Genomic DNA, 22,712 nt, shown 5'->3' with positions numbered 1-22,712 from the left:
ATACTGTTAAAGATGTGCCTTTGCTAACTGAAGGGGTGGAAAACAAAGTGAAAAAAATATTCAGCATCCTCTTTCCTGGTCTTAGATGTTGCCACACATGTACTGAAAAACAGGAACCCATTTTGAGACATTATGCATCATAAGAATAGGGAGGAAAGGCTGCAATTTTCTCATTTCCCGACCCATATAATTTTTATTAAAATAGGTACTTCCATATATTTGAAGTGAAAAAAATCTAATGTTCAAGAAAATAAGAGTGAAAATGTCTTGAACTCATCACACATTGCGTTTCAAAGGATAGCAATAAACTTTATCTTGTTGTAATACTGGTTTAGTGATTTCAGATTGTCATCCAAAAGTCAGTAAGTTTTGAAAGCGTTTCTCCAAAGTAATTTTTATGAAAGTTATTGAAGTAAGGAATAAATATATGCATTATTAAACTTATTTTTATGGAACAGGCATTGTCTAATTCTAATTTTATTAAATTAAGCCTTTAAATATATTCATATCATACTTTGGTATCGTTTTGAAATATCTTCACCAATAACAAAGGTGATTAACATTTGTTATGTTTTAACAATAAAGAAATGTATCTTCATTTGAATTTTAATATAGTTTTAATTTTTTAATCTTGTATTTGTATAGAAAAATCACACTAGTTCCTTTTCAACATTGTTTGAAGCTAGAGAGAAACTAAGGTACTTGAAATCAAATGAAAAAATTTATTTTAGATTCCAATTTTCCAAAAATATGAATTTTTTAAATGTATCTGGCTGGAAAAGGCTCAGCTTACCTCAAAATTGTTACCAGTAGGACATCTAAAACTCAGATGTTGAGAGAGCACATTAAATGACTCTCTTTGATCAAAAGTCGAGTCTACCTATTGAGTCTGAAAAATAAAAATGGTAATTAATCTGAAAGACTCCTAAAAGATGGAGCGAGCACAAGTGTTTGTTACGAGATTATTTGAAATGGAAGAATTTTATATTATCATTCTTAAGACAGATGAGTCAGCTACTCCATCGGGACAATCTTATTCTATGCTCTTAAATTCATTCTGAATCCAGAGAGGCATGCACAAGACAAATCACAAATGCTTTAGAATTGTGTACCATGACGGAAAGGGGAGGAGACGAACTGTCAGCCTGCAGAAACAATGAATTTGAAAAAAAAAAAAAATGTTTTCAGTCATCTAAATCAGAAAGCAAATTTTAGGCTTAATTAAACAGGCAAAATGTTTTCTTTGTAAAATGATGATAACAAGTGATTATGCAATCTCACTTCTAGCAAAGGGGAAAATGTAAAGCTACTTCAGATTACTGCTCTCAGAATACTATTTCTACATAGAATAAAAATAGCATTAACCAAAAAGTAGAACCTAATACTTTTTAATGTCCATAATCCAGTTTAACTAGAAAAAGGCAGACATAAAACAGACCATCAAAATCTAGAGGTACCTGAATGCTAATTATAATGCATTTTAGTCCAATTTCATGTATTCCATCAGTCAACCTCCAACCTAAACCTCAGCAGTTTCTATTTTTAATCCACAAATAGATTGTCATTTCAAGTTTCATTTTAAATAATAGAATATGAAGCTTTGATTTATTTAGTGAGGAATAGAAATGCTGTTGCAGTCAGGCAGCGTCAAAGAAATCTGTTCACAGGGCTTGGGTTCCAGGAAGCATCTGGCTGATTGTCCATCGGCAATGAACACGGAAATAAATGTGGAATGATTCTCTTTATGTATTAGAAAATTCAAATATGTCAAACTTTTTCTTCTTCTTTTGCTATTCTGCTTTTATATGAATTTTTGCTAAATGATTTAGATATCACGTACTTGAAGTAATTTGCTCCATTTTACTATAGAACTAAATAATAATCCCCCATTCACCACATTTTTTGGATACTTGTCCTGAGTTGAAATTAACAAGTTATAATTCAATTTAACAATATATGTTAGCAGATGGATTTGTGCCTAAGCATCCAAAATTAGGCCATAAATTTAAAAACTAAGACTGCGGTTTATGCAGTAGGTGGGACAGAAAATTTTATCAGTAACATGTGAGGATTTAAAAATCTGCAGAGAACTCCAAGACCTCTCAAGCTAAAGAGACAAAATGGTTTAGTAATTTGTGATGTGCATTCATCATAAATATCCATGTTAGCATTTCCATACTTAGATTGGAGCCATATGAATTAATGATTAATTCAGTTTGCATTTGATTCTGCTAGAAAAGATTCTATGAAAATGTTTAAAAGACAAGCTGATTCAAATCCCACTGGTGGCCAAATAGCACAAAGGTTTACTTAGGAGCAGCAATCTGATGCAATTCACTGAGCAGGTATGAAGATAATTTAGAAAAGTGAAGCTTTTCCTTTTCTCTTTTTTCTTTTTTTTTTTCACACTTAGTAGCATAAAATTGGACACTTATTTTTTTTTGAGGGATGAACTGATATATTCATAAAGTGGGGGATTTTTATCAAATTTTCGGGAGGGGACAAGTTAAAAATCAAAACAAAACAAAACAGAGGAAGAGATGACAAAAGTGTTTACAGGGTTAAGGAGGGCTGTATCCATGACACTGGAGAGAAAAGGGTTTGTGTAGGAAGAGCTGATCTAAATATTTACAACCAATTAGATTACTGGTTGAGTGGAGAAAGACAAGTGACACTAAGTAATCAATGATGTCTACAGTACTTGAGATTGGAAAAGTCTAAGGTCTTCTCAGACTGAGCAAGTGGGAATTCTTAAAGAAAATAAATTAAGCAATATGTTTTTGCTACATTTAACTTTAATGGACAGAACATTAGCTCCTAATAACAATTTCACATCAGACTGATTTTCAAACCCTGACCAGTTTTACCTTGATTTGGTTTCTGAGTTCTTATATTTTAAATAATATATATATGAAAGAAAAAAAATCTCTGTTTAATTTCTATACCATATGAGAATTTTTAAAAAAACAGTTGGAAGTTTTTCTGGAGTGGCCTTAAATCAGTTCATTTGGCCTTCTATAAATAACAAAGCAAGAACAAGCAGGCATTGTAGATGGGGACAATGTGTTAAACATTTCTCTAGAAAACGATATACCTTCTGGAATATGTTGGTTAGTTATTAGGAGTAACCAGATGGAGAATTATACTGTCTCCCCAGGACACTAATGGAAACAAGTTCTGGGATTTGTCTCTGAGTTTTTCTTGTGGAAATATGTTCTAACACAACCCTGAGGGCTGAAATTATCCTGACATTTCTGTATAAAACAGCCAGTATTCACTACTGGCTTTAATGTAATTATGTAAACCTACCTTCATTACTGTATTTAGCTTTATATGCTTCACAATATGCTACCCAGCCAACCAGCCTGGAATGTCACAGCCATTACACGCATTGAACTACCATAAAAATGCAGCCTGCCAGCCTTTACCACAGGGAGGCTTCCAGTTTTAACCTTTGCAATGTGTGAATGGCCACCACAGATTAGAGAGTGTGAAGGTTAAAAACAAACAACAGGCTGCATAGTGGTGATATTTTAAAATAGGGACATATTTTCCCTCCCTTTTTCATTTCCTTAAAGAGATAGTGCACCGGATTTTAAGAATAAAAATGATTATTGAGCATGTATAAGGTTGTAAATTAGCCAATATTTTTTCTCAGATATAAACATTATTACTGTCACAGATAAACTTTTATTTTGAAAGGAATCATTTTTTTCACTAGTGTCCCCTGAATTAAGAAAAAAAAAAATACGTCTCCTTAAATAGCAACATTTTCAATAGGAAAAAAGAAGAAAAATCTTTTCCAGTGGTTTTATAGAAAATTCCGTGTTTAAGTTATTCAAAGAACATCACCATTAAAAAAAGTAGTTAATGTATAAGTAGTGTAATATGTATATAGTCCCACATTTATTTATCTTTTGTAAAATAATGTTCTTTTGATAGATTTTGGCAAAGGAAACAGTACAAATGATCCTGAAGACTCTGTAGATACCATAAGAAATTACCAGAGTTCCAAGAAACAATTTGAAGAGAAAAAAAGCAGATCTTCATCTTTCATCTCCTCCATTGAAGATGAACAAAAGCCTCTCTTCTCAGGAATAGCAGATTCACTTCCAAGAATAAGAAAAGCAACTGGACTTGATTTTGAAGAAGCAGTGCCCACCTCAGGAAGAATTCACACAGATAAAAGAAGTCACTCTTGCAAAGGTACTCAAATTTCTGAAGAATCAATTTGTCTCTCTTCGGTGCTCATCATAAAATTGTGACATTTTACAAATGAAGAACCTTAACTGATATATGTTAATCTAATCTTTTGTGATTTCATAAAATTTCAACTAGTTAAAATCACGTACAAAATGTTTGCATCACTCTGGAGTAGTGGTAATTATTCCTAAGCAATGATAACCTAAGAGGGTTTTGTTGTGTCCCGTCAGATTTCACGTAATGGCACATAGAACATTGTGGAATGTCTATTGTAGTTATTCCAATGGAGAGATGGGATCAATGAGTATTTTGAGAGCTAATCAATTAATTCTTACTCTTCTGACCCACTCACTCCTCACCCTGAACCCTGTTGTTTTATAGAATGAAAGTCCGATGCAATCACACTTTATTAAATGCCAAAAAAAAAAAAATCTGTTTACTGGGAATTACGAGAAAAATGGGGGGAAATACCCCTACATAAAGTTTGCTCTTGATTCAACTCATTTGAAAACATTTGTTTAACATCTCTACCAAAAGGGATACCCAAATATATGGGTTTTGTTGTAGGAAATATGCATGGGATGGGTAATAATGCTTGATTAACACATGCAAATTTGATGCGTACCAATCAAAAATTAAGGAAAACTTAAGAACTACCTCGTGGAAGAACAATTAACTTAGAATAACAGGAGCTAGATCTAAGTGGGTGCTAGAATAGGTGTGGCTTAGACTACTTCAATTCCAACCACAACTCTGTCATTTATTTCCTTTATGGCTTAGGATAAGTGACTAGTAGACCACATTAAAAGTCAGTTTGCACATCTTTAAAATAGGAGTAATATTTTCTAATCAACTAGTCAATTGCAGTTGTTAATACGATAGTATCCTTACTTTATCCGAAATAAAATCCCCAATTTGGTTTAGTATTTTTTCACAGGTTTTATTTTCTAACACTTTAATTATTGGATATAACCAGAGATATATAAAAATGTAGAGACGAATAAGGCATAGCAAAAAATCAAAATAATATAACAGAAATGAAGGAAAAATAGGACATTCTTAGCCTGGCATGATAGCAAAATTATGGGACCGAGTAAGTAAATATTACCTATCATCATCACCATTATTTGAAGTAACTGTATCTGACAAATATCTGAAAGTTTTATTGAATCTAGGATGTTTAGGCTTTAGATATTTCCACATTTACATTCCCTATCTTATAAATCTGCTTTTGCCATGACCCCACATTGACGTAAGCTAAGAATATATGCAAATGTTCTCTGGACAATCTAAAATCTTGATGAAGTGAATGAAAATAGTACCTCATTTATCAAAATGGAAGAATGGAATATTAGATGTGGTTACCAAAGGTCCCATTTTAGTTATTTATGAAAATGAATTCTTGGAAGTGCTAAAAATAGAAAAAGGTTGTTTCATGGAAGTCAAAAGTTCTGAAGAACTTGCTGAACCCTTTCTACTATCTAAAAGTCAGTATAATGTTGACCTGATCTTTTGAAAGGTATTTTTTGTTGTTTTCCTTTTGAGTTTCAGAATTTCAAGTGTTAAGTCGTTAAAGATATAATTTTGGGATTTTATTTAACTTTACAATGCCTCTTGCTGACAGTAAGTTCTCATGCCCTTCATATTATGTTTTTCTTTGTTACTACTTCCAATTATTTTTAATTATCTATTTTATATGCATAATATAAATTAGTATTCTAAAAATAATATTAATATCTAAAAATTTTTAATTTTCAAAAATTTACAAAGCAATCCCTAGTCAAATAAAACAAAAATTACCATGAAAATACATAGCAAAATATGCATGTGGCTTGAATAAACACAATTCATATCATATAGCATCAATGAGACACACCTGGTTGATTAATGTGATCAACCAACGAAGAATTCTAAAACTTCATACCCTGAAAATTTCATTCCTTAATAACTTTTTAAGGTGAGGTATTATGGAATGTTTGAGAATTTGAATGCATATTTATATGGTGTAGCTGTAACTCCTGCAGTTTGAACTACAAATACCCACAAATTTTAGTTTTATCATTAATTGGAAATTTCACTTCCTCACATTCCTGTCATTTTTCATGCTGAGTCCAACAGAAAAGCACCTTTAGGCAAAAATTAAACAGACTCTGATCTATTTAGATTGAGTCAAAAATTGACTCTAGGAAAATTGTGTACCTAGAGAAAAGTGAAAGTTTACTTTCTGTTCATCCAGTTCCAGAAATGCCTTGCAACTATAGCAACATTTTCCAAGGCAACAAAGTGCAGATTCTTTCTGAGCTATATTTAGAAAGTGTCTATAGGGATGTTCATTTTGTTAGGACCCTAACCAGGATTCCCCTTGGAACTCCTTTGTGTTTTTTTTTATTTTATTGCTGTTAAAACAAGCTGATGACACACATCAAGACTTTAATAAAAGAGTAAATTTTAATCAAGGTAGCCTCTATCTAAGTTTACATTTTTATTCATTCCTTCTCAGAGAACATAATCAGTTTTTTTCTTTAGTACTGAAGAAAAATATAATCCTCCATAATTTATTGCATGTGATTCAATGTTCTTTAAACATCAATTCTTTATATATAATTTGAGAATGAGAGAGCTATTAAGCATAGGCAGAAATTCTGTACACTTTCTTGGCACAAAATTTCTGAGCACAATATCTCATTTCCATCCTATCATTTCTTATTGTCTTCTTTAAAAATTCCTATATAAACCAGCTAACAGGCATCTAGACGGGGATAAACATTGGCATCACCAAATCATTAATATGCGTGATCTGAATGTTTGTTTGGTATTGCTGCTCCAAAATTGAAAACCTAGGGTACTAAGACATTATATTATTGTTTTGTATTTTAAATAGAGTCACATGTCTGTAAATAATAAATCATACTTTTCAGTGAAAATCTGCTGATATACTAGTAAAAACTCCAGCAATATTATTATTTTTTGTTTGTTTTCATTTTGCTGTGTTTGGTAAATATCAAAGGAAATTATACACTGTTACTTTAAAAAAAAAAAAAACAAAATAAAACAAAACACCAGGATCCCACAGACTAAGGAAATCTAATCATAACCATGTTGGGATTCATAGGAAACTCTCTGAGATCTGTTAGCCATTTCAACAGAACAGAAAACTCTGAACTTATATTTTTCCAAAACTGTCTTTGTATATGCTAATTCCTTTGTTATAGCTTCACCCAACTGAAGCAGAAATTGTAGGAAATTGTAGGCATCTCATTAGAGAAATTTCTGTGTATTCAGTGATAAAAGGATAATGATAGAAAAACCATGAAGAAAGAATATAGAAATTGTGTCTGCTACTTGGAGAAAAGGAATGCTGTACTTTGGAGAATCTGTAGGCAAGGAAGGAATTTCAAGAAGTTTTACAAATCTTATTCTCTTGAATTATAGCTAATCCTCCCCAAATTGGTTACTTTCTATTTTTTTTAAATAGCCAAGGATATAAATTCCTTAACTTTACATAAGTTTTGTCACTGTTTAATTATAGCTACTTGTCAAAAAAAAAAAAAGTCTATCAAACCAAAATCACTTTCCCTACTTCAAATCTGTTTCCATGTGAAAATGAAGACCAGTTTTATGTTGTATTTTCCTTCTACCAGCCCTCCTCATAAGAAAGAAATGTTGTTCCTTCTTTATCTGTAAAATAAATTCAACTCCACTGGTATTTGCCCATGGATTTTATTTTCCAACCTTTTAATCATTTTAAGCCCTGTCTAGATATGTAAAATGTAGAAAGTAAGAAAGCGTAACAAAAGCCATTAAAGTGTATGACAAAAATTAGAAGAAAATGAGATGTTATATTTGCCCTCAGATAGTGATAACTTGCAAATACATATTATAGGAGAAATTGCAAATTAAAAGAAGCTCAGAAAAGGAATCCTTGGGTGGAAAATGATCAAAACCTTGCTAGATTGAATTTCTCAAGTTCAGGGCCTATGTCTTCTTCGTCTTTAATTCCTCCACATTTAGCAGACTGTCTGGCACATAACAGAGACACAGAACATTTGAGAAGAGGACTTGAATAGATAAGCAATATGTTTTAAAATATAGTGACATATATTCTGAATAAAAGAGCTGCAAGAAAAAACACTAGAAGTTAACATGAACAGATTAAAGGACGGTGCAGAAGGAGCTACAAGGAGACAGAAGTATGAATGAGTGTCACAGGACTAGAGGACCTTTAGGACCCTTCTCATCATTAATGGCTTATGGTTCCTTGGCTCTGTTTTGAGTTGGGTTAGCCTAAGAAAATCACCCTGAAGGTCAGCACTTCCCCATGTCTCCTCCTCAGACCCACTCTGAATCATGAAGTATGCAAATTATCCTGTGGGAAAGAGCCCTAAAATCTTAAAACCAAGATGAAGCAGTACCAATAAGTGATGCTGTTTCTTCCCAAATATAAAAGTGCACAATAACTGCTCTCTAAATCAGAGTTTTGGGATGACCATCCATGTTTACTCTTAGCACAAAGAGAAAGAAGACAAAATTATATCCAAGACTCAAACAGCTAATATGTTTTTATTCATATGGAAACGGATTGGGGCAGTCACCAACAGAGTCAGGGTGGTGGGATGCAGCTGATTGAGACTCCTGGACAGGTCCCTGAGTCATTCTGGGTTATCCACAATTCCCCATGTCTTTGAGTTATATTTCCATATGCTTTCCTGCCTGTATTGTGGACATTCCTGTGTAACTGATGCAAATGGACATCCAAAGAAATTGACATCCATCTTGCTATTTCCCCCAGATATCTCTGACACAAGAAGCTGGGAACGAGAAAATGTCCAGACTCAGGCCGATGAGTCTAGTCCCTCAGCACTTCCGCGAGCTGCTTGGGGAATCTCTGAAACCGAAAGTGACCTCACATACGGGGAAGTAGAGCAAAGATTAGATTTGCTTCAAGCACAACTTAACAGGTATAAGCAATGGTGGGGCAAAAGGAGAACATAATTCAAGCCCTTGGTTGGGTTCTTGCTTTATTCCTTATAAATAGCAAATTCCTCCTGCCATAATATCTTATTTTCCTTCTATGCTTACTTATTCAGAAGTTGACAAATTATTAATCTGTGTTGCCAAGAGCATTTATTTAGAACATTTCATACTTCTGGCAGTGTAAATACTATGTATTTTTTTACTTGCCGTAAAATTAGTTTATCATCCACATCAGCTGGCTAAGAAAAGTCCTTTTTTTTTTCCTCAAAATAATCATATTTAGCTTGTTGACAAACACCCTTCCTCTTTAAATCTTCTTTTACCCATTTTGGTTATTTCTTATGTATTATGGATTTTTTTATGGCAACTTACTTATGTATATGGATATTTTTTTAAGTATCGACAAATGATTTAAACACTTAGTTATTCAGTCAACTTGTTAAAATGAGATTGAATTGAAAATCTTAGCGTTAAAGCCCATATCCTATCTTTTTCCCTCCATCTTTGATATATACTATTTTAAAATGAGGAATAAATTTGGTTTTAGGGAGGATGGAATTCCTTAATCAAAATCTGAGTGGATTGTTTAAAATTAAACTGGTCCATAAGACACAAAAAATATATGAATGAGTTGGATACAGCTGCTTTAGTTGTGGTTCGTGTGGGACTTTACCTTGTTTCAAAAGTAGCCTCCATGGATACCACCAGGAAAGGTGAAAAACTACATGAATCAAACAAACTAAAATGTTCAAATCAACATAAAACACACAATGAGAGATGAGGAGACCCAGATATTCTCATGAACACATTTCTAATAAGTGCAATCATGGTAGAAGGACCGCACCTCTGAATCCTGATTTTATATGTTCATATATGCCTCGTGTTCATATATGCCACGTCAGCCTTCTCTACTGATGGTGTGGTTACTAAGACCAGAGGTTTCCACTAAAGGGTCCACAGACAAAATTCCCCTGGGCCAATGGCACACACTTGTGCTCTCACAGAGATGTAAGGCCAAGTGTACCTGGTCATAGCTCTCTCTGTAATTAGCTTGCTTAACAACCATGTGTTTTCTTGGCCATTTGTAAGTATAACACATATGAAGCCAAAATGAGTCTATACTGTGTGTCACCAATGGGTGACCAAATTTTGGGATTCGGGGATGACAGTCTACCCAGAGGTGACATGAAAATAACTTGTTCTTTCCATTTCTTTCTATGTATAGCTACACTCTGGTTTGCTACATCATCATATTTCTATTCTATCTTTGGCATGTCTTACAGGTTACTAATATGCTGTCTGTGTTTAATACATCTCAGGAATTCTGCCCATGTCTAACAAGCTACTTGCTTACACATTGTCTATACTTAGCACGTCCTATGAGTTCTGCCTGGACCACGTATGCTACTGGTTTACTTACTATCTCCTTAATATTGAGTATGTGTTTCATCCATACTGTTTGTTGTTTTCACTACTTTTTCAAATCTTTCTGCCAGAACTGAACAGTTTCAAACAATAAACACATTAAAATGCGTGTGCACATAAATATACACTACTATAAAATTTAATTGCATTTAAAATCTCCTGGGGCTGAGGTCCATATCTAATCCCCAAATATCAAATTCAAGTCTTGCAAATTGAAACATAGATAAGAAAATTAAAACAGATTATTATTTATTTAGAGTCAGTAATTCATAATTAAAGTGTAAGAACTCGCCATAATTATTATTGGTTAGAGAAGCATATGTAGTTACTTAATACATTTGCTTTTTTTCTCCCCCTATTTATACCAAGCCACTTTGATCTTTTACCCATAACATATATAAAAATGCATACTGTATAACACATAAGAATTGATATAAGTGTGGTCTGAACTTGAATTTCTTTGATTCTTGTGGCTGAGAGAAGATAAATGCCCATTTCTTTACTGCCAGGGCCTAAGTATCTATTTAATTTATTGAATAAAAAAGTGAGTGAATGAATGGATGAATGACAGGCACAGCAGTGATTTCTGTAGCACAATACTTGCACAGTTCTTGTGATTAGTTAGCCTAAAGCCATAACTGTGCTACTTAGTAGCTGCTTATAGGAAGACTGGGTCAAGTTATTTACCCATAAATGTCTCCAGCCTCAGGTTCTTTCTTGACTCATACCTACTACAATGTCATTGCAAAGACTAAGATAATACACGTGGAAACTATATATGCTATGCAAAATAGAAGGTGTGCTTGCAGTGAGGTAAAATTGGAATAGCAATGAATTTCACTTCTATTATTGGTGTTAGTTGTGTATTCTCATACTTTACATGTACAAGATCAGACAATTAAGTTCACGAACTCATTCTAGAAAAAGTACTATATACCTCATTGCTGAATATCACTACAGTCATCCTCAAAGTACTCCCCTTGGGAAGCTATGCAACCATGCCAGCACCTAGTCCGCCCTTCAAAGCAATTTTGGAACTCTTTTTCTGGAATGGCCATCAGAACTGTCATCGTATTACCCTAGATGTCCTGAATGTCATCAAAATGTCTTCCTTTCAATATTTCCTTTATCTTTAGGTAAAGAAAGCAGTCACTGGGGGCCAGATCAGGTCAGTAGGGAGGGTGTTCCAATACATTTATTTTGTTTACTGGCTAAAAACTCCCTCACAGACAGTGCTGTGTGAGCTGGTGCATTGTCATGTTGCAAAAGCCATGAATTGTTGGCAAAAAGTTCAGGTCGTCTAACTTTTTCATGCAGCCTTTTCAGCACTTCCAAATCATAAACTTGGTTAACTGTCCAGTTGGTGTAAATTCATAATGAATAATCCCTTTGATATCAAAAAAGGTTAGGAACATCGTTGCAATGAGTTCATGAACTTAATTGTCACACCTCGTATTTCTGTATTTCTTGATTTGGACCTTTCTTCAGAACTAAAATTGATATTTTAGGGTACACTTGTTACCTTGTCATGCATTCCAATCATTGAAGTTAGCATAAATAAAAGATTACTGAAAACATTTGTTTTCAGTAGGACCCAGGGCTGAAAGTACAAACTTTAAGGAGTCATACATGTAGGACAAATTTGGTACATAAAGGAAGCAAGCTCTCTGGAGTCTCTTTTATAAGGGCTCTAACCCCATTCATGAGGGCTCCACCCTCATGACCTAATCACCTCCCAAAGGCACCACCTCCTAATACCATCACATTGAGTGTTATGGTTTCAACGTATTGATGAGGGTGGGGACATCAACATTCAATACATCGCACTGAACTACCCAAAATATCAGATAGTCAGTTAACAAAACAAAACTAAGTATTCAATATCACTGCAGGAAGATAGACTACCATCTTGACAGAGTCTAAGCAGTATCTCAGAAGGGGAAATAAAAAGTAGAATATTTATTGGATTTTCAGTCTGGGCCTTTCAAGGTTAGGGAACTAATTGAAAATGGGCAAAGTTCATGATATAATAGCTCAGAATTGATGAACACATGAGGTGATCATCTTGAAATAAATCTGGGTAAATAAAGTTTGTTTGATAAGCAAGTTATTTGCTCAAATGAGCAGACAGGCTGCCTCCAGTGAGTTCATCTGTAGAAATACCCTGAAGGAGTGAATTCATCCATTCACTTCATCTTACTTTTTCCCAGCAAAGTTTTCCTGGAATAAACAACTAAGTCATGTTGACAGAGGTGGTCTACAGTCTTCTCTAACTCGTGTTAACAGAAATAGTCTCAATTCTCACCCTGCACCAGTTATTTCACCTGCACATAAGAAGATGAACTGAGTCCCACTCATGGCAGCATGCTGCAATTAGGGAAGCCCCACATCCAATAGATTTTTTCCCTCATAGACTCTATTCAAATAGAATCCAGGATATAGAGATCCTGGATCTGTTTCTCAGATACCACTGCTGTTTGACAAGTTTTATAGGACTCCAAAACATTACCATAATTTTTGACTCTATTAGGTTTTGAATCCCCCTTGTTGATGAAGGTTTTATTGCACTCCTCACCCCCAAATCGTTTTAAATTCAATGTAATAAACATGTGTAAGCCACTCACTAAATATTAAATGCCATTGGTGATGGGATAAATTTGTACAGAAATATTTACAATGGAGACTGAATGTAGACTTTTCTTTGGAGGCTCAGAGAAGAGAGAAATTAATTTTGAACTGGTTGACTAAGGGAAGATTTTTGAGTGCAAATAAAATTTGAGCTGGAACTGAGGAGTCAAAATTTGATGCAGAACAATAAAATAACTACTAGTGTGCTCAATTTAGTTGGCACCATAAAAATTAGATTAAACCTATGGGTAATAGCAGATAAGTAAATATGTTTTCTTTTTTTAGTGTGTGGTTTTGGCATCTGCAAAGCAGAATCATGTATAATTTATAGCTATTGGTTTAGAAGACAGGAACTATATAGCTATATAGCAAATATAGAAAACCTGTAAGAATAATGTTTCTCAGAAAGCATATTTGTAGTGTCAATTCATATTAAAATACTAAATACTAAAAAAAAAATATTTTCTCATGTTTTCTTGGTTTATTCTGTTCTCTTTCAAATCAAAAGCTAAGTTTTCTTTTATAAATATAGCAGGTATATAATTGAGCAACATGACTTCTATGATTTTAACATTTTTGGTGAGATTTAGCTTTTCTTTGCATTTATCAGTAAGAGACAAAATAATAAGCATACATCAGTAAAGAGTTAAGAGTTTTCTAAAGAGGGGTATAGCCCAAATTTTCTGATCTTATGCCCACAAAATTCCCCTTTTTTTTCCAATTCTGTTAACACATGAAATGAGGTGGAATCAGACCTATTATATTTTGCTCTTCTCCCTTTAATTTTAATTTAAAATTTGAATGAAATTAGCAAACCAGTTGGCTAGTTATGAGCTTTGAAGAAAAATGATCAGATTGGTATTTTGTAAGCCACATGGATCATAGAAGCAAGTGAACTTTTACGTTTTGTCTCTGCCTTAAATATCAAAGGCCCAGAATGGTAGATGAGACAGAAATTTAGCATTTAACAGTACTTAACTTTACAGAAAGACTACAATGTATAACATACGATTCTTGATGTGAATAGGAGAGAGGCAAAGTAAAATAAAGGTAATATAAATTTGAAACACACAAGAAATTATCCAATTGCTGTTAACTATGAAAGAAAAATGCTACCAAATCTCTTTTTTTATAGAGTAAATATAGGTGACAAGAAATAGCAATTCCTGATTAAAAAGCAAAGACCATTATTGATTAATAATACAATCTCAGTGTTTTACATTTTGAAACCAATAAAGCTTAACTGTAAAAATGTAATACATTGTACATTGTAAAAATGTAGTCTATTTGATTCAGCTGTTTTTCTGTTAAGATCTTATTCACCGAGCAGAAAAGCAATGTTCTTTATCAGAACCGTTTAGTGACACAGAAAGTTAGCATCTGCCAGGAGAGAATCTCTGTGCTCCCTCTCCTGTCCTTCTTGTTTAAAGCAGGACCAGAATTCTGTTTGTTGGTAGTTGTTTAGTTTCGGTGACAAAATTATGCTCAGAGACTGATTTTGCCAGCAATTTATTTAACAGAGATTTGCTTTGGGAATTATAATTTCACAAGCTAATAGTATACAGGATAATGTCTCTTAATAAGCCAAATAAAGAAATAACATACTCCAAAACAATGATAGATTCATTACACTATTGTTCAAGGCAAGGGGAGGGGAAAAGAATAAAGTCCAAATTTAGATGAGGTGTTCCTTCTATATGAGTAGGCACTTGGAAAGGCACTTGGCCAACCAAGAACTGACATCCAGGTGCCAGCACAAAAATAAAAGTTCCTTGTTGCTAGAGTACATTGCTAGGGAACAAAGGTACCACTGTTTGTGGACAGGCTAGACTGCTTCCAAGAGTTATCACTCCAGGGGCCATTGCGTGGCTTTGTGCCACTGCTGACAAGGAGTGCCTCGTGGAAGCAGGGACAGATGTCCCTTCTCTTCCTGAGACTGATGCACTGTTTAGCTCCACTGCCGACCAAAGAGTCACCTTGCCGAAGCAAGAGCAAACGTCTCCAGACCTTCGGAGAGCTATTTAGGTCAGCCAGATGTCACTCTGCCCAGACTAAAACTCTCAGACTGTTCTCACAAACTCTCAGCATTTATAGTCTAAATGTTCCCTTGCCATTATTGCTTGTGTACATGTTCTTATCAGATAAGCCCCCAAGGACCTTTCAGCAGTTGAGCTGCTAAGATGAGATGATGACATCTTGACACAACTTGCTTCAGTTTTCTACCAAAACAACTTCACTTCTCCGATTTGTTTTTGTCTTTGTCATAAACAGGCGGATTAAAACAACTCCACTTAAGTAATAACAAATGCATTTGAAATCATGTTAAACCAATACACAATAGTGGTGCTGAAATTGTCTCCAATTCTTTGCAATGATGGAACTATTTGGGAACTGTCTTCCCCCATTTCTATCTGTCCTGCAGACTTGAATCCCAAATGACCGCTGACATCCAGACCATCTTACAGTTGCTGCAGAAACAAACCGCTGTGGTCCCCCCAGCCTACAGTATGGTGACTGCAGGAGCAGAGTATCAGAGACCCATGATCCAGCTGATGAGAACCCGTCACCCAGGAGCGTCCATCAAGACAGATCGAAGTTTCAGTCCTTCCTCACAGGTGAGTATAAATAGTGTACAACCGACAATGTCTCGCAAAGTGTGTTCCAGGAACCACCTGAACAGAAGCAGCTGGGTGCTGTGGAAAATGCAGATTCTCACTCTACTTAATTCGAATTTCTGGGAATAGGTCCTGTAATCAGAGTTTTACACAAGCACCCCCGATTCTTACGCTCATTTAAAGTTTGAGAACAATGGACTTTGAAGAATAATCTTAAAACACTAGCATTTTTTATAAGGAAACGCTTTTTTCAATAATCAATCTACTTAAGTTTATATATAGTACAACTTTGAAAACAAAGGAATAGCTCCGGGTCCAAAAAGCTCTTCAGAGAAAAGTCTGTAATTTGCTCTAGTGACAAGAGGTACCCTTGGACAGGGTCTCAGGAAGGAAGGGGAGGAGAAATAGCAGCTAGCCAGAGAAGATCTGAGGTTCAAGTACAGTCAGTTATCTGCTCCCCACCCATCACATGAGATCTCTACATCTTTTTTCACCTGAAGAATGGTAAGAGGAGGAATGATCGTTTCCTTTATGTCGCCTCTGAAGCCCTCGAAATGGCCCCTTTTGAATTACGTTAATGTGAAATGTCTAACTCCCTTGGAATTCTATTTTAGGAATCATTCTAAATTACTTAAACACTATGGCCTAACAGGACCTAAGGACAATGATTTAAATAAGGATTTACAGAACAATCTTGTAAAACTTCTAGAAGTTTGAGAATTTAGTGCAAGATGTTCTGGGAAATGAAATATTAGTAACAGGAGGAAATACGCAAAAGGAAAATAATGCAATCTTTCTAATATACAAAGGAGACATTTATTTATCTCAAACTAGTTTTAAATGGCTGGGAAACATACAAAACCATGTCCTTTGCTCGTCAGTGGATTTAGATAACATTTTCTGACTAAGGACTGGTGATTTTCTTCCCTTTTTCCTTTTCTCTCCTCTTTATACTTCCTAGTCACCAAATGACCTATGTTTCCTATCACAGTTTTGTCTTGAATTTTAATTAAAACTCATCTGAAAAACTCAGTGTAAAATAATGGAGAATATATATATATATATATATATATATATATATATATATATATATACACGTATATATATATATATATATATATATACGTATATATATATATATATATATGTATATATATATATATATATATATATACATGATCTGACTTCAGAATAAAATCAAAGTTCTTGAAATGATTGTTCAGGATTATCTAAACTGATACCCAACCTCCAATTTTTGATCCATCTTTGGGAAGGAAATATTGGATAATACCATTAATTGAATACAGGTTTATGGGGAAAGGTATTTAGATTTCATGAGTGTAGTTTTAGCAATCTGTCCAAATGAATTATAAAACATGTTTTCTTTCTATTAGTGTCCTGAATTTCTAGACCTTGAAAAATCTAAACTTAAATCCAAAGAATCCCTTTCAAGTGGCGTGCATCTGAACACAGCTTCGGAAGACAACTTGACTTCACTTTTAAAACAAGACAGTGATCTCTCTTTAGAGCTTCACTCACGGCAAAGAAAAACTTACCTTCATCCAACAAGGCATCCTTCTTTGACAGATTCATCCCCAAGCACTGCAGGAATCTTGGGTCTTCATAGGCATGTTTCTGATCCTGGTCTTCCAGGGAAATAATCATTTTGTACTATTTAATCCATATACAATATAAGTGCTTTTAAATGGCTGTTTTCCTTTTTGTATTTAAATACTCTCTACTTGACTCAGGGGCTCAAAGTTACCATTATATGCAAAAGTACTGTATATTTTCCTAAATTGAAGCTTGTAAGGTAAAAGTGAGCAGTTAGGATGTAAATATACATATGAACGCCTTTGTTCCAAATGTTAAAACTGCCAGCATCTCAAGGCACCTTATTTTATTTATTTATTTTTTAAATCATGTGCATGTTAGGAAACTCCAATTTCTCTTGCATGGAGACTCCTATTTACTGCTTTGACTAAATCAGTACTTTGTTATGAAAATGCCTTCAAGCAAATGAGAAACCAAGGGATAAAACTGTTTATGGAAGCAACTCAGATGATCCTCAACTCAAGGAAGTTCAAGGGGGAGAAAGGGAACTTAGTTACTTTTAAGAACAGATGCCCTTGTGTACCGGGATGTTTATAGCTAATTTACATTCATTCTACCACACTGAAAAAAAAATGCAGTTTTAGAGTTATAAATCTCTGACAGTATAGGAAGACATCTCCAAATACATGAATATAGGCAAGCATTAATGAGGCCTTTCTATTTAAAATTCTGTCACTAACTGCATTTACAATCTACTTAAAATATTTTCCACTGGAATATTTCCTTGAATGATTAGAAACAAGTTTCTCTAATTTTGGGGTTGGGGCAAGGGAGGAAGAACTGCTGAAGTGTGACTGACATGAACTGTTATCTACAGCTTTCCTCCAATTCATGTTTTAGGGCAACCTTGAATTTGATTAAAAGAGTGGCCACACATAGTTTTCAAAAAATGTGCAATTTTAGTGGATTTGCATGGCAAAACTAACTTCCATTAAGTATATGTTGTTCTTTGGCTTTCTAATCCCAGCTGTGGAAAAATAATGTGCATTTACCTGCCTATAAAGGAAATGCACACACCAACAGTAAAATTTCAATTTTATTTGGTTATTCAAACACCTTTGCTAATCGAAGATTAAATGAAAATCTATTAAATATAGATTGGGCTGAATATATACTGACTTCAGAATATCGGAACATACAATGGAATACATTTTAGTATCTTCAACTGTTAGATTTTCTTTTGAGGAGGAAGGCATACACTGCTCATTAAATCAATGTGCAGAAAAAAATTCCAAGTTAAGTTAAGATTCTGATTAGTCAAGTTCTAGTTAAGGTGTTTTCTTTTTCAATTCATTTGAATACAATTTTAAATGTATTAAAGACTGAACCAGTCTTTAATACCATATCCTTTCCTCCTGAACAAAATTTTGAAATTTGTTGATGTTTTCTTAGTCCATTGCTAATTCCTGCATTCATATATTTTTTAAAAAAACATTATACCTGTGCACATTATTAAATAGGTATCCCTCTAGGATAGAAATATAATCTATTGATTTACCTTTACCATTGATACTAATATATTAGCTTCAAATACAATTTATTTAAATTTACAAAAACTATTGCACTATTTAAAATATGAAGTGACCTTAAATTGCTCCTTAGTTTTAAATGGTCACATAAATTGATAATTTGTGAGAGAGGCAGTCTGTAGACATAATGTTAATCCCTGCTTAATTTTTGAAAAACCAAAACATATGCAATCAAGTACGAATGGCAAAATGAGCAGTCAATTCAATAAAAGTATAATAATTTTAAGCAGCTTCCCAAACCATTTGGTGTGATGCAGAGAGAAATGTAGGGACTCACTGATGCTTTTATTTCCTCATTCAATGAACATTTGTGGGTGCCTAACAAGGGACAGAGAAATGGCTAACTAATTCTGATTCAGAGGACGATGTAGGGATTTTATTTCCACATTTAGGCACATTTTTGCAGCTGCAACACATTCCCTAAGGATTTCTAGCCTAAACTCCAGGGAAATTCAGAGTAAATTCACCAGAAATTGTTCATTTGTAGGAAGAGAGAATTTGGCAGGTGAGGAATTTAGGTCTGATTGATTAGTGAATGCTTCAGCTCCAACATTTGGTGTGACATGCATATAATTCAACTTTCCACATGAAGCCGATACACTTCATAAAAACTAAGCAGCAAGGAATGGGAAGATGGGGAACAGTGTGCAAGCAGCCAGCTTGTTTAAATTCTAGCATAACACAAACCTTTTCCTTCCTAATTCCTTGCTATGAATTGTGTGATATTAAAATCTAAGTCTCAGAGTTGGACAGAATTATAAAGGTTCCTTCCTGCAGGATATTAGCTTAAAAAGAGCCTGAGCAATATAAAGATGCTATTTATTACTCAGGTATAAATATCAGAAGACTCGGTGGTTAAAATGACTTATAGATGACCAAGGAAATTACCTTAATTTACAAAATCCATCCCCTTGTCCCAGCCAAAGATCTAATGCCTGAAATCACCGTCACTTTCCCCATGGGCTGTAGCCAAATCAATCTGACCCCTCCATTGTGGGATCCTGCTGGAAACCAGGTTCAATTGCTGCAGCCAATAATAGCATCGGCAGGGTAACGGCTCTCCTTCTAGGCCACTGGAAGCACTAACATAACACCTTCTGCATTCCACCTAAACATATTGTTACCTGGTCCCAGACCTAAATAAAATGTCATCTAAAATCTAAAGTTTATTGGAGTTAGATATGTTCCTGCTGTTATTTAATTGCTGGGCAGAGAGTTAAAATTAGGATTTATAATTTTACCCTATAGGGGAGTCCCATGCTCCAATTAGTGGAAAAACCAGGAATGAAAAATGGTGATGTTCTTGCGGGATTTTTAATAATCACGTGTTTAGCAAATATACAAAGGCAGGGAAGCGTATAGGACAGCACCGTTTCTCAAGTCCATTAAAATGGGTTGGTCGTCACAGCTGAACTTCCAACTCTTCTAGTCAGGAGATACGGAAATTAAATAAGGTCATAGTGGCATGTGGCATTGGGGTGCTTACAAGATCTTTTTGGAGTATGATCTCTTGCAACGGTTCCAAAATGCCTGAAAGAACAATGCCCTTATCCAAATGTTATTTTAAAACACCATCATATTACGTAAGAATGACATTTATCACCTCATCAGCATACCCAAAATAATAATTGTTAACAGCATCTTTTCTCTGAATACTTTCCATGGTTAGAAAAAGGAATTCAGTAGAGCTGGTTGCTAAAAATGAATTGCAACATTGATTAATTTATAATATAGCCTAGTCTTTAACTGCTTATCTATGGTTACAACCAAAGGTAGATCAATATATTTAAATAGATTTCTTATTGCACATGAAAACTTTTATGAATTACTAAAAAAGAAATAATTCAAAGCTTAAGTTTCTAATCCTATTTTTGCAGTAAAATAAATGTGTATCACGTAAGTTCAAAGACACACTTGGAAGACAAAATGATAATAAGTGTGGCCCTCAAATTCGTAGCACTAGCACCAACAACCAGGGCACTTGTTAGAAATGCATATTCTTGGGCCCACCTGGACCTACTAAATCAGAAACAATAGGGGTGGGACTCAGCAGCCATCCTTTAACAAGCCCTCCCCCATAAGATCTTGACACACATGAAAAGGGAAAATCAACAACTAACAGCATGGGCTCTTCAGTCAGACCAACTTGGGGCTCAGTGTAACTTTGTTCATTAATAGCTGTGTGACACTGAGCAAGTTACTTAACCTCCCTGATTCTTTTTCCTGAATCTGTAAATATGATACTGGCGCCTGCCTTAATGAAGCTTGAGGAGGAAATGAGATACCACATTGTAAAGTGCCTGGCACATAGTAGGTGCTCAAAAAGTGCTAGATTCTCTGGTTCTCGTCCAGGAACACAATATTAAAACAATCAGGAAAACAAATAAATTTCACAATTTAGCCTTTGCACAATGTACTATGTCTCCAATTAAACAGCTGTTACCAAGACTAATGTTTTTGATTCAGAAAAACACAAATGTAGCTATTGTTTTCTGTCTCTTAATTGTATTTTGCACTATTGTGTTTATAGCTTTAAAGTAAATACTATTTACAATAATAGTATGAATCTCATTGTTATAAACTCATCCACTCTGATTTCCATGTTAAATGCCCAGTATGCAAAGGTTATAGGCCAAATTCAGCGCTACCAAAATGTATGCTGTAGAGCAGGGGTGTCAACACTGCGGCCGGCGGGCCAACTGAGGTCCGCAATCCATTGCTAATTGGCCCGCAGCAAATTCCAATAATATATTTCACTTAAATAAACCAGGTGAGGCAATACATACTTCACCTCGAGTGAGTGGCCCAGCTGTTTGTGTATTTTGCCACATATGGCCCTTGGTAAAAAAACGTTGAAAAAAGTTTGGACACCCCTGCTGTAAAGGATGGCTCATTGGGGAAGCCCCTCTTTAGATCCATGATATACTTCCCAAATGGATATTTGAAAACCCATTTTCAACATACAATTTTGAAAGAAAGTACACTTTCTATTTTTCCAGAAAATAGGATTTTACAGTTGCAATGGTTTCTTCCCGGAATCTAGTCCCCCCTCCTTCATTGCACAGCTATATACAGACTTAGACTGCCTGCGCTCTAGTGTATAATTGTGGAAATAGCAAGAGTCAGTATGAGAAATCTAAATTCAAATCTGACCTTCTCCATTCACTTTCATGACAAACCCTCAATGAGGCCCAGTATCCAAAACTACAAAAAATGGAGGCAATCGCTTCAATATCTTGAAGAGATGTATTGAGGAACCTCTGAAATACATACGTGGAAGTGCTTGGTAAACCACAAGGCACCATAAAACTGTAAGATCATCATGTGACATGTGCGTCATCAGAAATAGTGTGTTATGCTAGAAGTGCAGCAGCACGACCTACTAGTAGGTCTTCTAAAACCCTTCCATTGCTCTTTCCCTCACCCAACAATGGCCGCATTTGCCCTCTCCGACAAAAATCTATAAAGGGATTCTCACACAACTCGCAAAGATCCATTTGCTCAGAGTAGAACACCAGTGTTAGTGACATGTCTTCTGCTAAAACATCCCAATACTTGTCAAACATCACCTTTGACCAACATCCATAAAATTACATTTATTTGCACTGCAATTATTTTCTAGGTACGCAATCACTCCTCCCCTCTCCCCCACTTCTCAGCTGTTCTAATTCACAGCTGATTTCTTGTGGTTCTATTTAACTTTTAATGAATTGATGTTAATATT

The 22,712-nt window shown here is 34.7% G+C and overlaps 1 protein-coding gene across 4 annotated transcripts in view; it reads left to right on the top strand.

Moving 5' to 3' along the window:
• KCNH7 (potassium voltage-gated channel subfamily H member 7) overlaps positions 1 to 22,575 on the top strand; it is a 441,540-nt gene extending 418,965 nt beyond the window's left edge. For all 4 annotated transcript variants that reach the window (XM_081052826.1, XM_081052825.1, XM_081052824.1 and 1 more), the window contains 4 exons: positions 3,943 to 4,206; positions 8,993 to 9,161; positions 15,653 to 15,845; positions 17,240 to 22,575. In XM_081052826.1, coding sequence (XP_080908952.1) covers positions 3,943 to 4,206; positions 8,993 to 9,161; positions 15,653 to 15,845; positions 17,240 to 17,506 — 893 coding nt within the window. In that variant the 3' untranslated portion in view covers positions 17,507 to 22,575. The remainder of the gene's footprint in view (positions 1 to 3,942; positions 4,207 to 8,992; positions 9,162 to 15,652; positions 15,846 to 17,239) is intronic.
• Positions 22,576 to 22,712: the final 137 nt, after the last annotated feature.

The sequence above is a fragment of the Rhinolophus hipposideros genome (assembly GCF_964194185.1).
Source record: "Rhinolophus hipposideros genome assembly, chromosome: 6".
Classification (NCBI taxonomy): domain Eukaryota; kingdom Metazoa; phylum Chordata; class Mammalia; order Chiroptera; family Rhinolophidae; genus Rhinolophus; species Rhinolophus hipposideros.
This window is presented reverse-complemented; position numbering and strand designations above follow the sequence as displayed.